Source organism: Capra hircus, chromosome 25, assembly GCF_001704415.2.
Source record: "Capra hircus breed San Clemente chromosome 25, ASM170441v1, whole genome shotgun sequence".
Classification (NCBI taxonomy): domain Eukaryota; kingdom Metazoa; phylum Chordata; class Mammalia; order Artiodactyla; family Bovidae; genus Capra; species Capra hircus.
This window is the reverse complement of record NC_030832.1, coordinates 37336245-37352328: the sequence shown is the minus strand read 5'-3', so window position 1 is coordinate 37352328 and position 16084 is coordinate 37336245. Positions and strand designations below refer to the sequence as shown.

The 16084-nt window shown below is 46.5% G+C and overlaps 1 protein-coding gene across 1 annotated transcript; it reads right to left on the bottom strand.

Annotated features, from left to right (window-relative positions):
* On the bottom strand, positions 3676 to 10073 carry GJC3 (gap junction protein gamma 3). The gene is made up of 2 exons (XM_018039908.1): positions 10023 to 10073; positions 3676 to 5026 (listed from the first exon to the last, which is right to left on the bottom strand). Exon 2 carries the CDS (start codon positions 5023 to 5025, stop codon positions 4195 to 4197), a length of 831 nt encoding a protein of 276 aa, XP_017895397.1. The 5' UTR covers position 5026; positions 10023 to 10073; the 3' UTR covers positions 3676 to 4194.

The following is a 16084-nucleotide window of genomic DNA, read 5'->3' as shown; positions in this document are numbered from 1 at the left end:
GAGTAGCTGCTGGTGCTAGAGCTGTTCCTGACCCTCCCACCTGAGAAGGTCAAGACCAGGGTGTGAGAGCAGTACCTGGAGAGTGGAGCTGAAGCTGTAGCTGTGGTGAGGATGTTGTGAAAGACCTAATGGGACCGGGAGAGTGGAAAGAAATCAGGTGTTTAAATGGGAGCGCTTACGATTCAGAAGCATGGGGGGCTTCCCTGGTGGCTCACTGGTAAAGAATCCGCCTGCCAATGCAGGAGACATGGGTTTGATCCCTGGTCTGGGAAGATCCCACGTACTTCAGAGCCACTAAGCCGGTGCGCCACAACTATGCTCTGGAGCCTGGGGCCCACCACCGCTGAGCCCATGCACCGCCGCCACTGAAGCTGGCACTCTAGAGCCGCTGGCACTCTAGAGCCGCTGGCACTCTAGAGCCCGTGCTCTGTCATAAGAGAAGCCGCCACATTGAGAAGCCTGGGCACCACAACTAGAGAGTAATCCCCGCTCTTCACAACTAGAGGAAAGCCCACGCAGCAGCCAAGACCTAGCACAGCCGAAAATGAAATAAATAATTTTTTAAAAAAAGATTCAGAAGCACAAATGAATTGACTTTTGGTACCCAACGTGAAGACAGCAACCATTTTGCTCTCCAAAGGAGCATCCATTGAGGCTTTCAACAAGCAAGATGCTTGCCTGTCTCGGGGAACTATTTGTTTGTCCTCGATGGAGTTTTGATCTTGTGTTTCTGAGGTGCTCAGTTGTTTATTCTTCCCACTCTATTCCTTTTCTTACGGAAGAAATGTCTCATTCTTCTTGTGTCCCAAAATCAGACACTGCCTTTCCTGTAATATGCTCCATAAGCGGTTACTGACGGTATGATCAGATGATTTGGAAAGGGGGTTCCTGTGATCACTGTTTTGGGGCTTTGATGGAAGTTCTATAGAATGTCTTAAATGTTTAAATTATAAAATGCATAGCTGCGTTTTCTTTGTGAATTGGAATACCATATTGAGAAGGAATCTGCGGGAATTCCCTGGTTGCCCAGTGGTTAGGACTCTGCACCTGCATTATGGAGCCCAAGTTCCATTCCTGGTCCCTGGTGGGGGGAACTGAGATCCTGAGTCCCACACGCTACACAGTGCAGCCAAAAAACAGGAGGAAAAAAAGAGAGAAGGAATCTGAGTCTTAAATATGAGCCAACCAAGAAGAGGTGCTCTTATCTGTTACTGATGCAAACATGAGTATCTGTGGTGTGAGTGTCTGTGTATCTGTATGTCTGCCTTTGTATTGAACTATATCTCCTTAATGTTTCTGTGTCTTCAATCCTGCCATACTTCTGAAATGAACATCCTTCTTTACTGAAAATATTGAGGCTCCCTAATTTACAGTTTTATTCATACGGAATTTCAGGGGATCTCAATTGGCTAAACAATCTTAACAAAGAAGAACAAAGCAGGAAGATTGACACTTCCCAATTTCAAACATTATTACAAAGCTACAGTAATCAAAACGTGGTGCTGCCATAAGAATAGATATATAGATCAATGGAATCGAATTGAGAGTACAGAAACAATGCCATACATCCCCAAGCAATTGATCTTCAACAATGGTGCCAAAAACTATTATACGTAGGGAAAATAAACTTTTCAACGAATAGTGCTGGGACCGCTGGATATCTACATGGACAAGAATGAAACTGGACCCTGTCTCATAACATATACAAAAATAATTCAAAATCAAAGACCTAAATGTAAAGCTAAAACTATAAAACTTTTAGAAGGGAAGGTAGATGTAATCTTCATAGTCATGAATTAGGCAATAGCAACCCACTCCAGTATTCTTGCCTGGAGAATCCCATGGACTGAGGAGCCTGGTGGGCTGCAGTCCACAGGGTCACAAAGAGTCGGACACGACTGAGTGACTTTACTTACTTACTTACTTACTTGTTAGCTATAACACCAAAATCATAAGCAACAAAAGAAAAAAATTGATAAACTGGGTTTCATCAAAATTAAAAACCTGCGCATCAAAGGATGCTGTCAGTTAAGTGAAAGACCACCCACTGAATGGAGAGAATATTTGGAATCATACTTGTGATGAGGATCACACAAGAAGAACTCAACAACAAAATTACAAACAACCCAATTTTTTTAAATGGGCAAAGGATTTAAATAAACATTCCTCCAAAGCAGCTGTACAACATTAGTCATTAGGAAAATGCAAATCAAAACCACAATGAAATATCATTTCACCCACTAGGATGGCTAGAATTTAAAAATCAAACAGGGAAAAAAGATAATATGAAATGTTAGCAAGGATGTGGATAAATTGGAACTCATTTATACATTGCTACTGGGAATATAAAAGAGTAACTGGTACAGCTGCTGTGGAAAAAAATTAGACAGTTCCTTAACAGGTTAAACAAGTGTTACCATAGGCCCCAGCAACTTCACTCCCAGGTATTTACCAAAGAGACCTGAAAGTATGTGTTCACACAGGAGCTAGTACATGAATGTTCATGGCACCATTTTTCATAATAGCCCCAAAGTGGAAACAATCCAAATGTCCACTGCCTGAAAAATGAATAAATAAAATGTCATATAGCCATACAATGAAATAATACTCAGTCATAAAAGGAATGAAGTACATGATGTTAAGTGAAAGATGCCGGGCACAAAAGACCACATACTGTATGATTCCATTTGTATGTAAAGCCCACCCTAAGAAAATCTGTAGAGACAGAATGTAGATTAGTGATTGCTTATGTCTGATGGGTATGGGGATTTGGGGGTAAAAGCTAAGTATTTTAGAGTTTCTTTTTGAGTTGATGAAATGTTCTTAAACTGTTGGCATTATGGATACACAGCTCTGTAGCTATACTAAAAGTCATTGAATTGTATACTTCAAATGGGTGAATTATATGATATGTAACCTACATCTCAATAAAGCTATTTAAAAAGGGACACCATCAAGGAGAGATTCAGAATGATGCCAGTTGCTATTTTCTGTCCTTGGTCACTTGGCTGGGCTCTGGCTCTACTAGATACTGGATTCTTTATGAAACACTGTGTAGCAGAAAGAAAACATTATTATTTTGCTAGCTGTTGCCAGAGTGTCTTTGGGGAACCAGATGTCTTTCCTTTGGAATAAACCTTCCTAATTTACTGGAGGATCCTTTGAGATTCCATTTCCAAACCTGGAAACCGCTCTTTGTTGAGAATTTGAGGACAAGGAAGAACTGAGAAAGGAGGTGTTTCTGCAAAAAGGTGGAAGACTGGGAAGCTTTTAGACCAAAATGACTGAGAGACTCGAGAAAAAAGCAGCCTGATACTCAGCATTAGATTACCTACTGAATCATACTGTGATATAAATGTCCCTTACGATTAGCCCTGAATCAGCAGTAATGATTTCTGTGTTATATTGAGGATTATGAATCTTTAAAAGTGTCATATAATCTTCCAAAAGAGTATAGCCAAGTGTTTGAATACATCAAATCTACATATCAAAGGACCCTGGGTTATGTATGTGTGAAAAGCCAGGGTTTCTGAATAAGACCTATGCTGCGGGACTGGGGGCATTTTTGGTTACAGGACTTCGAAGGTGGGGGGAGCAGAGGACGTGGACGGAAACAGGAGGAGACCCATTGAGACAGGAAAGAGGACTGTCCTCAGCAACAGGAGTGCCAGCTCAGTGGTCAGTATTTATTGTGCAGGACAGGGAAAGGCGCTGTCTTATGAAGGCTTCTGCTGGCCAACTCTGGAAACAAGCCTGTGAAAGCTGTGATGCTGACACCGGGGAATTCTCGTGAGAAGGCACGACAGGACTCTCCACGGAAAAGCTTCGGACACCAGGTCTCACCGCCCACCCCACCACGGCTCCTGGATTCGCAGCCACAGCCTTTAATTTGCCATGGAGATAAACCCCCACTCACTGGATGTCTGGACCAAGAGCTGATCACAGGGTTTCCTTCACAGGGGAGCCAGGTGTCTTCACAACTCTGCAGAAGCTGAGACTTTTTCTAAGTGGGAAGAGACCTAAACGGAAGGGCAGGAGGTAGAATGGGCTGAGCACTCTGGCCCTGATTCATTGGAAGGAACCATCCAGCTGTTGGGTGGTCAGGACACATTTGCTGAGAACCTGCTTTTCTATTTTATAGCTTATGGGGGCGTTGTGCTCCCCAGAGGGTGAGGGACCTTCAGGATCCATACATCAGGGGCGGGCAGAAAGAGGGACCTCAGAGCCCCTCTCGCCTGCTTCTCCAGGCCGTTCTCTTATTTCTACCACTGGGAAATTATCAGTGGGTGCCTTGCGTCTTTTGGCACTCTCTGAAGTCGGGGAGTAATTAGAAGAGGGGGATTTGTGCCTCCAGATCCCCCACCATCTCCCCAGGCCCAGGAGGACAAGCTCCAAAAGCGTGAACAAGAGACAGAGCCCCGTGACCCCAAACATGGTCTGCAAGAAGATGGTCTTCTCAGAGGGGCGAGAGAGGTAACAGTTGGTACTACCAAGGCAGGGCTCTAGACGACACACCAAGGAGCTGGGCATCCTGAACCCGTACAGGTGGTACTGGCCCCCCAAGGCTGCCCCCTCAAGGGCCAGTCGCACCCCGAGCTGTGCCACGTAGGCCCAGAGCAGCCTGGAGCGGCCAGCCCCTGAGGCCTCTCCGCCCTTCTCCCCTGGGCGGCTCAGCGTCTCCTCTTCCGTCTTCACCTTTTCCGATGCCTCCCAGTGCCAGATGACGTGATACAGAATGAAACCCATGTAGAGGGCGCTGGGCACAGCCACCAGCGTGACCTGGAAGGCCCAGAAGCGCAGGGGGGAGAGGGGGTGGAAGGCATCGTAGCACACGGCCTTGCAGCCCGCCTGCTGGGTGTGACACACGAACTCGCTCTGCTCCTCACCGCCGCCGAAGACCCCCGTCCCGCCGGCGGCCAGCAGCACCAGGCGGAGCCCCAGGAGCGCGGGAAGCAGGAGGCGGCCCACGGGGGTGGGGTGCTGGCTCTCCTCCGCGGCCACCCGCCTCAGGAAGCTGCCGCACATCCTGTTAGGAAGCAGAGGCAGCGGTGAGCGTCGGTGCGCTGCGCGCCGGGCCCCAGGAGAAGCGCCGGGCCCCCTCTCTACTCCCGATCCAAGGATGGGTAGGGCAGGCTTGCTTGCTCCTCCCCGAGAACCTGGTTGATCAGAAACCACGACCTGACTGCACCTCTTTATAGTTACGGAGTCATCTCTCTAAAATACTAATAGGGAGTGAGTGTGGCTGTGGCTTTCTCTTCTCGCCCCTTCGAGTGCTGCTGGGAATTCCGGTGAGAAGCCACGACAGGACTCTCCAAGGAAAAGCTTCGGACGCCAGTCCCGCCCCCCACCCCCCACCATGGCTCTTGGATTCGCAGCCACAGCCCTTAATTTGCCATGGAGATAAACCCCCACTCACTGGATGTCTGGACCAAGAGCTGATCATAGGGTTTCCTTCACAGGGGAGCCAGGTGTCCATAACTCTGCAGAAGCTGAGACTTTCTAAGTGGGAAGAGACCTAAACCGAAGGGCTGGAGGGGAAAAGAACTCTGGATCTGCAGGGAAAGCAGAGCCTGTCTTTGTCTCTCTCTTTCCCTCCCTTCCTCTCTAGCTTCTCAAAGGCTGAACAGTCAGAGTCCTCTGAAAACCGCTGCCTCCCCAGGCCCCGGTGCTCACAGGCTGCCCGTCTAGCCTCTGCTCCACTGACAGTGGGGAGACTGAGATGAGGTTAGGTCCGGGAGGGGGGCGGGGGTCAGTGGGGGTCCAGTGAACAGAGTGAGCGTTGAGGTTTGTCTGGTCTGATGTTCCAAGCAGCTTAGGAAAGGAGAACAGGTGGCGGAAGACCCGGCAGAACCTACCAGTTAAATGTCACGGGGTTTGGGCCAAAGCCAGAGCTGACTGGACAAAATTCGAAACTCGACCCTGCTTTGTCATTGCTCCTTGGGCTTGTATCTCCCTCGTGGTGAGACGTGACTGGAGTCGAGGACGGGCTGCAGAACTCCTTCAGTTCTCGGGACAGAATGCCATCACACCGTGAGGCCAGCTTGCCACCTTTCGTCTCTGTCCTCTGAGCAGCCCTCAACATCCAACTGCCCTTCCTAACTCTCCTCCATCAGCCCAAACTCTCACACACCTGGTTCCCCTGACTCACAGAAGACCATGCGAAGCTCTTATTCCAGAGAAAATAGAGACTGTAACATGAAACCCTGCAGCTACTTATCTTCACAGTCACGTCCTGCTGTAGCATCTTCGAGAAACAAGTGTCTTTCCACTTGTCCAAGGCAACCCTCCCTTTCAAATCTGTGTCCCTAGGGCGCTCCTTCCAGCTTCTTTGAGGATTTGACCCCCAAATTACCTTTCCTGTAATTCCGACCCTCCTTGTTTCCTCTCTGACTTTGAACTAGCTTCAGTTTCTTCCAGTTAAGTCCAATGTTAGTAACCTGAATTTCTAAGTTAATATGGCAGCAAGTGCAACATGGCTAATTGCTCTCATATCAGCTATTATAATACCCAGGGAGATGCGCAAAACAATCTTAAATTATTATTCGTGTTATAAACTATAGATAAGAATGGGCCATATGCCAGAACCTAGGGAGAATGGTCACTTCTGTGCAATCCAAAGAGACATTGAGATGCCTCCAAGACACAGTTCTGAGGGCTTCAATTGACCAAAGAATTATGTCACCATCCACCAACTGTGCAAAGCCATAGTTTGAGCCACTCAGAATCCAAGTTTGAACCTCTGCCTGCCCCCTCAGTCCCTGTCTTCCTTCTTCGTCACACACTGTGAAAACTCCAAGCATATCAGGCTGCTGAAAATTCTTTTCAGTAAAAGTGGGTTAAAATTTTAAAAGAAATTTATTCCAGTCTCTAGAAAGATGCGAAACTGGTCCCGTGATTAAAGATGGCAGATTGAAGATAAAAGGTTATCTCCTCTCACCCCTAACACTCCTCGAAAATGAGAGTAAATGGATCTTTATGAGTGCACCCGCTACAAAGAGAGTAGAAGAGCATCAGATTGCTCCTTGAAGACAATAGGAAAGATTCTGGAGAAAACTAAGTCAGCATGCTAGAAAGCACACTGGATAATCCTTTCAGAATTCAGAGGAAGAAGATGAATAAATAAAAATAATAAAAGGTACATAGATATGGATCAAAAGCAACAGAACTGGACATGGAACGACAGACTGGTTCCAAATAGGAAAAGGAGTACGTCAACGCTGTATATTGTCACCCTGCTTATTTAACTTCTATGCAGAGTACATCATGAAAAACACTGGACTGGAAGAAGCACAAGCTGGAATCAAGATTGCTGGGAGAAATATCAATAACCTCAGATATGCAGATGACACCACCCTTATGGCAGAAAGTGAAGAGGAACTAAAGAGCCTCTTGGTGAAAGTGAAAGAGGAGAGTGAAAATGTTGGCTTAAAGCTCAACGTTCAGAAAACGAAGATCATGGCATCCGGTCCCATCACTTCATGGCAGATAGATGGGGAAACAGTGGAAATAGTGGCTGACTTTATTTTTCTGGACTCCAAAATCACTGCAGATGGTGATTGCAGCCATGAAATTAAAAGACGCTTATTCCTTGGAAGAAAAGTTATGACCAACCTAGACAGCATATTCAAAAGCAGAGAGATTACTTTGCCAACAAAGGTCCGTCTAGTCAAGGCTATGGTTTTTCCAGTGGTCGTGTATGGATGTGAGAGTTGGACTGCGAAGAAAGCTGAACGCCAAAGAATTGATGCTTTTGAACTGTGGTGTTGGAGAAGACTCTTGAGAATCCCTTGGACTACAAGGAGATCCAACCAGTCCATCCTAAAGGAGATCAGCCCTGGGTGTTCAGGAAGGACTGATGTTGAAGCTGAAACTCCAATACTGCCACTTGATTCGAAAAGCTGACTCATTGGAAAAGACCCTAATGCTGGGAAAGATTGAGGCAGGAAGAGAAGGGGACGACAGAGGATGAGATGGTTGGATGGCATCATCGACTCGATGGACATGGGTTTGGGTGGACTCTGGGAGTTGGTGATGCTGTGGTTCATGGGGTTGCAAAGAGTCAGACACAACTGAGCAACTGAACTGAAAATCTGTTTATAATTTGGAAATCAAGATAACAATAAAGTCGCTAGATGTATTAGATGGGAAAGCTTAGTGGAAGCTTTCCTTAGAAAGGAGTGATTTCTCCATAAATGTTTCAGTTTTGTTTGGTGACTGAGCTCCACAGCGGACCAAAAGAGAGGTCAAGTTTCAAGGCTGGTCCTGGGTTTCTCAGCCTCAGCACTGTTGACATTTGGGGCCTGTGTCTTTAATGTGCGGCCTGTCAAAGGAGAGCTGGCCCATGAGCTGTAAGACCTTTAGCAGCACCCCTGAACTTCTGTCCACTAGATGCCAGCAGTGCACACACACCCCCCACAATGGTCTCCAGTCATTGCTAAGTGTCCCCTGGGGCGCAAATCGCTCCCGGCTGAACCACTGCCTTCAGGTAGCACTGATCCATCACCTGTCCACTCTTGGCTTCAGTTACCAGCTTGTAAAGCAAGACATCTGTACCAGAGCATCTCCAAGGGCTTTTGCAGGGCAGATCATCGGCCCATTTCTAGGTCGGTCGTACACCCTCCTGTGACAATGCCTCCAGCCCCTCCCACTACTGAGTTCAAAGGGTCCCAGCACTTGCAGGGGTGGGCAGCACTGAGCTCTAAGGGTTTCTGCCTCATCTCTCCCGGCAAGTGACCAGACTAAAGGCTAATTTAGTAAACTCTCAGCCTCGTCTTATTTCAAAGTGCAGCTCCAAACACACATCTCCCCAGAAGACCTGGGATTTAACAGAGAGCAGCCCTGACATGTTCCAAGCGTCAGGAGTTTGAGTGGTTTCCAGAAGCCCTGTCTCTGTTCTTCTCTCTCGCCCATGCCCACCCCAGAGCCGTAGCCAGAGACCCAGATGTTCTCTGGGAGGCTCTCAGAACTGAGCTGAGGTCTCCAGGTTTCCGCACAGAGGAAGAGAACAGGAAAAAGCAGGACAAGAGAGCTTGCTTGAGAACCCCTGGTTTGGAGCACCCTTCCGTGTCCTTTATGCCACGGCTGTTACCACCAGCACAGGGCTTATTCCACATGCATTCCAGGGCCTAGAGGGTGTAGGCAGTAAATATCCTGCCCCATCTTCCTAAGTCTGCAGACCAGGGGAAGTTTCTGATAAACTGGAGCCCAAATAAAGCCATCCCTCCTCCCCTGCTTTCCTGGGACCCCCTCCTTTCCCCATCTATTCCAGCCATCCCCTGCCCACCCCTCTCATTCTCTGAGACCCTCTCCCTCCTCCCAGAAACATATCTTTGCCCACAGCGGGTCACAGACCCCAGGCCAAACTATGGGACCCAGGGAGCTGAGGGCTCAGCACTGTTGAGAAAGCTCAAGAGACCACTCTGTTTCTGGAAGGGGAGAAATAGTTAGCAAATCAATTTATTCAAGAGGGGGTTGGCAGGATCTAAACCCTGTCAAGATATTAGAAGTAGTTCCTATGAGCTCAAGAGTTGGGAGAAAGAGGAAAGCCCAGAGTTTGAGGAGATTTTCAAATATATAAACATATTTTTTTTAATTCCATCATGATTTTGTTAAGAATTTTTCTGAGCATCTCTTTTTTTGTGGGGGGAGAAAAATTCCAGGATTCCACAGGTGGCAGAAGCCACCTCTGGAGAGAGTTAAGACTCAACATGGCCGTGAGGGAAGGGTGTCCACTGAGGCCAGTGCTGGGCCCAGCCCCCTGCCACCAGCTCACCCCACCTGGCCTTGAAAACATTCTAGATCTTTTGTTAAAGGGTGGTTAAGGGTGCAGCGGCCCTGGCATCACCAGGTATGCAGAACCTCAGGCCACGTCCCAGGCTTAGCGAGTCAAGTCTGAATGTTAATGATATCCCAGAGTGGGTGTGTGCATTAGAATCGCAACTGTGCAGCTCAGAGCCTAGGGTGGCCCTCTCCGCCACCCCAGGCCCTGGGCGAGCCCAGCCTTGTGCTGCCCCAGCACTCACCTGGCAGCTTGGAGCCAAAGCACCCGCAGCAGAGGAAAGAGGCAGACAGAAGAGTCCTCAGGGCCGAGCCTGCAGGGTCCTCGCTCTCCCCCAGGCCCTGCCTCCCTCCACCACCCACTCCTTCCCCCACCCCTTGTCATTCCTGGCAGCCTTCTGCAGGGTCAAAGAAATGCAGCCAGAGGCCCAGGCAGCCCAGCTGCTAAAGAATGGACTCCGGAGAACAACCCTCTGTTGTTGAGGGTCGGGGTACATCATCTATGTGAACTGAAATGGGGAGATCATCCGAAAGGAGGCAGAGGCTTTGGCATCTTTTCAGTGCAGGGGCTGGCAGGCAACAACAGAGAGCATTCGCTAGGGTTGTCTTGGCTGGGAGAAATAGCACGGGCCTCCCCCATAGCCCGATGGGCATCTGCCTGCTCCTCGTCCTCTCAGCAGCTCAGGGAGCCCAACCCCTGGGAGAATTCCAACACCCGAGTTCCAGATACCGCGCCTGTGGAGATGCGGGCATCGTGCCACTATTTTCTAGCATTTAATATTATTACAGAGAACTTCAAGTCCAGCTTGATAATCTTCACCTTTTAAGTCATTTGATCTTTTTACAGTTTGCCAGATGAATGGTTTTTTTTGTGTGGGGGGGTGTGCCCACACTGCATGGTTTTCGGGATCTCAGTTCCCGGACCAGGGATTGAACCCTCAGCAGTGAGAGCATGGCAGCCTAACCACTAGACCGCCAGAGAATTCTCAAATGAATGTTTTACTTTGGAAGCCTGTTCACTCCTCCAGGGGATACTATTCAGCAGGACTTCAGAAACCTCTCACTGGCTCTCTTCTGTTCACATCTGGTCCACAGGAAATACTGATGCATCTCTAGGGCCCAAAGACTCTGGGCACATAGGCCATATCCAGCGCAACCACACTGCCTTCCGTTCATCTGCTGGACATCCTGTCTCTTGCCTCTCTGATTTATCAGTCTGGGGCCCACACATTGGACTCTCACTGGGCATGAGATGCAGGCGGGAGGGAGCATCCTCTCCCAGCCCTTTCCATTGGGAAGAACTAAAAGCACATCTCTTTCCCAAGTAGCTTCCCTCCAGGGTCTTCCCTCGCGGCCCAGTGGTTAAGACTCCGTGCTTCTACTGCAGGGGCTGCAGGTTCAGTCCCTGGCTGGGGAACTGCTAAGATCCCACATGCCTCGCAGTGTGGCCAAAATAAAAATTTAAACTGAAGATAACAACAACAAAAACAAAGTAGCTTCTCTCCAGAGTTAGCCCTCTTTGCCTTTAATTTCCAACAGTTCAGCCAAACTTAGATGTGGGCATAGAGTTTGAGTGACATAACTGCTGTTCATTTGGTTTTCCTTTGAAATACTGCATCACAGACTAGCAATCTCTTTAGAATGTCCTACATATTATATTTTCCAAAACATTGCATCTTGAAATCCCAGTCCGAATTTCCAGTATCTTCTTACACCAACATTTATTCAGTGCATAATAAGTGATGGATATTATAAGTGCTAAATGGTTATTAACTCATACTTCATGACAACTTTATGAAGTACATACTATTACTACCCTCTTATAGAGGAGACTAATAAAGAACTGAGAAGTTAAGTAACTTATAAAAGGTCAACCAACTAGTGAATGGAGAAGTTGGGATTTGGATAAGCAATCTGGCTATAGATAGCAAACCCCTAAACTCTACTATGCTGCTAGCCTGCTCATATTTCAAATTACCAGCCTTTAAAGACCTGTAGATGAGAGTGAAAGAGGAGAGTGAAAAAGTTGGCTTAAAGCTCAATGTTCAGAAAATGAAGATCATGGCATCTGGTCCCATCACTTCATGGAAATAGATGGGGAAACAGTGGAAACAGTGTCAGACTTTATTTTGGGGGGCTCCAAAATCACTGCAGATGGTGACTGCAGCCATGAAATTAAAAGATGCTTACTCCTTGGAAGAAAAGTTATGACCAACCTAGATAGCATATTCAAAAGCAGAGACATTACTTTGCCAACAAAGGTCCGTCTAGTCAAGGATATGGTTTTTCCAGTGGTCATATATGGATGCGAGAGTTGGACTGTGAAGAAAGCTGAGCGCCAAAGAATTGATGCTTTTGAACTGTGGTGGTGGAGAAGGCTCTTAAGAGTCCCTTGGACTGCAAGGAGATCCAACCAGTCCATTCTGAAGGAGATCAGCCCTGGGATTTCTTTGGAAGGAATGATGCTGAAGCTGAAACTCCAATACTTTGGCCACCTCATGAGAAGAGTTGACTCATTGGAAAAGACTCTGATGCTGGGAGGGACTGGGGGCAGGAGGAGAAGGGGACGACCGAGGATGAGATGGCTGGATGGCATCACTGACTCGATGGACGCGAGTCTGAGTGAACTCTGGGAGATGGTGATGGACAGGGAGGCCTGGCGTGCTGCAATTCATGGGGTCGCAAAGAGTCGGACACGACTAAGCAATTGAACTGAACTGAACTGAACTGAAAGACCTATTAATGGTAAATCCACTATAATTTCGTATCCTCATGAAAATAAAAATCCTCTGCTTACATTTTCCACATCTGAATGACTAATTCTGCCATCCACCCTGGGTCCCAACCAAAACCTTTGCTGTCATCACCGACAGCTTCTCCTTCATTGAGCACATCGTATTAGTCTACTGGTTGTGGAGATTCTGTCCCTTGAATTAAGAAGACGTCTTAGTTCAAGACTGAATTACTGAAATGGCTTCTGTTTTTAGACTTGTCTACCCCTAATCCATTCTCAGCATTGTAGACAGAATATTTAACTCAATTCTTATTTAAATTTAACAACATCTTTACCAGTTTCTTTGCTCCAGTTGCTTCTTGAATATCATAACTTCCTTCTGGATTAAATCTTATTCTCCTTTTACGTGTGTGTGTGTGTGTGTGTGTGTGTGTGTGTGTGTGTGTTCATCTTAACTATTTTGTGTTCAGCTCAATCATGTGAAATATATAGTCACATTATGGTTCAGTGGATTTCCAAGACTCTTTCATCACGCAAAACTGGAATTTTGTCCCCATTTCGCCCTCCCGACGCCATTCTGTTTTCTATTCCTATGAATTTGACTGCTTTAGACTCTTCACATCAGTAGAATCCTATAGCATTTGTGACTGGCTTATTTTCAGTTCAGTTCAGTTCAGTTCAGTCACTCAGTCATGTTGGACTCTTTGAGACTCCATGAACCACAGCATGCCAGGCCTCCCTGTCCATCACCAACTCCCAGAGTCCACCCAAACCCATGTCCATTGAGTCAGTGATACCATCCAACCATCTCATCCTCTGTCATCCCCTTCTCCCCCTGCCCTCAATCTCTCCCAGCATCAGGGTCTTTTCAAATGAGTCAGCTCTTTGTATCAGGTGGCCAAAGTATTGGAGTTTCAGCTTCAACATCAGTCCTTCCAATGAATATTCAGGACTGATCTCCTTTAGAATGGACTGGGTGGATCTCCTTGCAGTCCAAGGGACTCTCAAGAGTCTTCTCCAACACCAGAGTTCAAAAGCATCAATTCTTCGGTGCTCAGCTTTCTTTATAGTCCAACCCTCTGTCTTCCAGGTCCATTCATGTTGTAACATCTATCAGAACTTCAGTCCTTTCTAGGGTTGAATGGTATTCCACTGTATGTATGTATGTGCGACATTTTGTTTATCCATTCATCCATTGATGGATTGTTGGGTTGTTTCCACCTCTTGGTTATTGTGAGTAATGCTGCTATGAACATCAGCTCAGTTCAGTTCAGTTCAGTCGCTCAGTCGTGTCCGACTCTTTGCGACCCCATGAATCGCAGCACGCCAGGCCTCCCTGTCCATCACCATCTCCCGGAGTTCACTCAGACTCGTGTCCATCGAGTCAGTGATGTCATCCAGCCATCTCATCCTCGGTCGTCCCCTTCTTCTCCTGCCCCCAATCCTTCCCAGCATCAAAGTCTTTTCCAGTGAGTCAACTCTTCGCATGAGGTGGCCAAAGTACTGGAGTTTCAGCTTCAGCATCATTCCTTCCAAAGAAATCCCAGGGCTGATCTCCTTCAGAATGGACTGGTTGGATCTCCTTGCAGTCCAAGGGACTCTCAAGAGTCTTCTCCAACACCACTGTTCAAAAGCATCAATTCTTTGGCGCTCAGCTTTCTTCACAGTCCAACTCTCACATCCATACATGACTACTAGAAAAATCATAGTCTTGACTAGACGGACCTTAGTCAGCAAAGTAATGTCTCTGCTTTTGAATATACTGTCTAGGTTGGTCATAACTTTTCTTCCAAGGAGTAAGCATCTTTTAATTTCATGGCTGCAATCACCATCTGCAGTGATTTTGGAGCCCAAAAAAATAAAGTCTGACACTGTTTTCACTGTTTCTCCATCTATTTCCCGTGAAATGATGGGACCAGATGCCATGATCTTCGTTTTCTGAATGTTGAGCTTTAAGCCAACTTTTTCACTCTCCTCTTTCACTTTCACCAAGAGGCATTTTAGATCCTCTTCACTTTCTGCCATAAGGGTGGGGTCATCTGCATATCTGAGGTTATTGATATTTCTCCCGGCAATCTTGATTCCAGCTTGTGCTTCTTCCAGCCTAGTGTTTCTCATGATGTACTCTGCATAGAAGGTTAATAAGCAGGGTGACAATATACAGCCTTGACATACTCCTTTTCCTATTTGGAACCAGTCTGTTGTTCCATATCCAGTTCTAACTGTTGCTTCCTGGCCTGCATAAAGATTTCTCAAGAGGTAGGTTAGGTGGTCTGGCATTCCCATCTCTTTCAGAATTTTCCGCACTTTATTGTGATCCACACAGTCAGCGGCTTTGGCATAGTCAATAAAGCAGAAATAGATGTTTTTCTGGAACTCTCTTGCTTTTTCGAAGATCCAGCGGATGTTGACAATTTGATCTCTGGTTCCTCTGCCTTTTCTAAAACCAGTTTGAACATCTGGAAGTTCACAGTTCACGTATTGCTGAAGCCTGGCTTGGAGAAGTTTGAGCATTACTTTACTAGCTTGTGAGATGAATGCAATTGTGCGGTAGTTTGAGCATTCTTTTGCATTGCCTTTCTTTGGGATTGGAATGAAAACTGACCTTTTCCAGTCCTGTGGCCACTGCTGAGTTTTCCAAATTTGCTGGCATATTGAGTGCAGCACTTTCACAGCATCATCTTTCAGGATTTGAAATAGCTCTACTGGAATTCCATCACCTCCACTAGCTTTGTTTGTAGTGATGCTTTCTAAGGCCCACTTGACTTCACATTCCAAGATGTCTGGTTCTAGATGATTGATCACACCATCGTGATTATCCGGGTCATGAAGATCCTATTTGTACAGTTCTTCTGTGTATTCTTGCCACCTCTTCTTAATATCTTCTGCTTCTGTTAGATCCATACCATTTCTGTCCTTTATTGAGCCCATCTTTGCATGAAATGTTCCCTTGATATCTCTAATTTTCTTGAAGAGATCTCTAGTCTTTCCCATTCTGTTGGTTTCCTCTGTTTCTTTGCATTGATCACTGAAGAAGGCTTTCTTATCTCTTCTTGCTATTCTTTGGAACTCTGCATTCAGATGCTTATATCTTTCCTTTTCTCCTTGGCTTTTCGCTTCTCTTCTTTTCACAGCTATTTGTAAGGCCTCCCCAGACAGCCATTTTGCTTTTTTTGCATTTCTTTTCCACGGGGATGGTCTTGATCCCTGTCTCCTGTACAATGTCATGAACATAGGTGTGCTAAATTTTTTTCTTCTTGAAGTACAACCTTTGGTAGCTCTACCAGGGAAGTGTTTAGGGTTAAACTCTTTCCTTTCTTCCTTTTTTTATTGAAGTATAGTTGCTGTACATTATTATATGTTTCAGGTGTATAACATAGGGGCCATGAAGCCAGGAATTCAAGAGTTCCCTCCTTTTCCAGACTTTATAGACTGACTTTAGTAAGTCTATAGATTTCCTTTATAGACTTCACCTGTGGAGAGAGCATGGCAGAGTATGCCATGACCCCGTGTTGCATACAGGCCAGGAGGAGAAAAATCAGAGTATGTTTTGTAAGATTCTTATACTGTGTG

Coding starts and splice junctions, on each gene's coding strand:
- GJC3 (XM_018039908.1), bottom strand. CDS start 5,025: ATGTGCGGCAGCTTCCTGAGGCGGGTGGCCGCGGAGGAGAGCCAGCAC.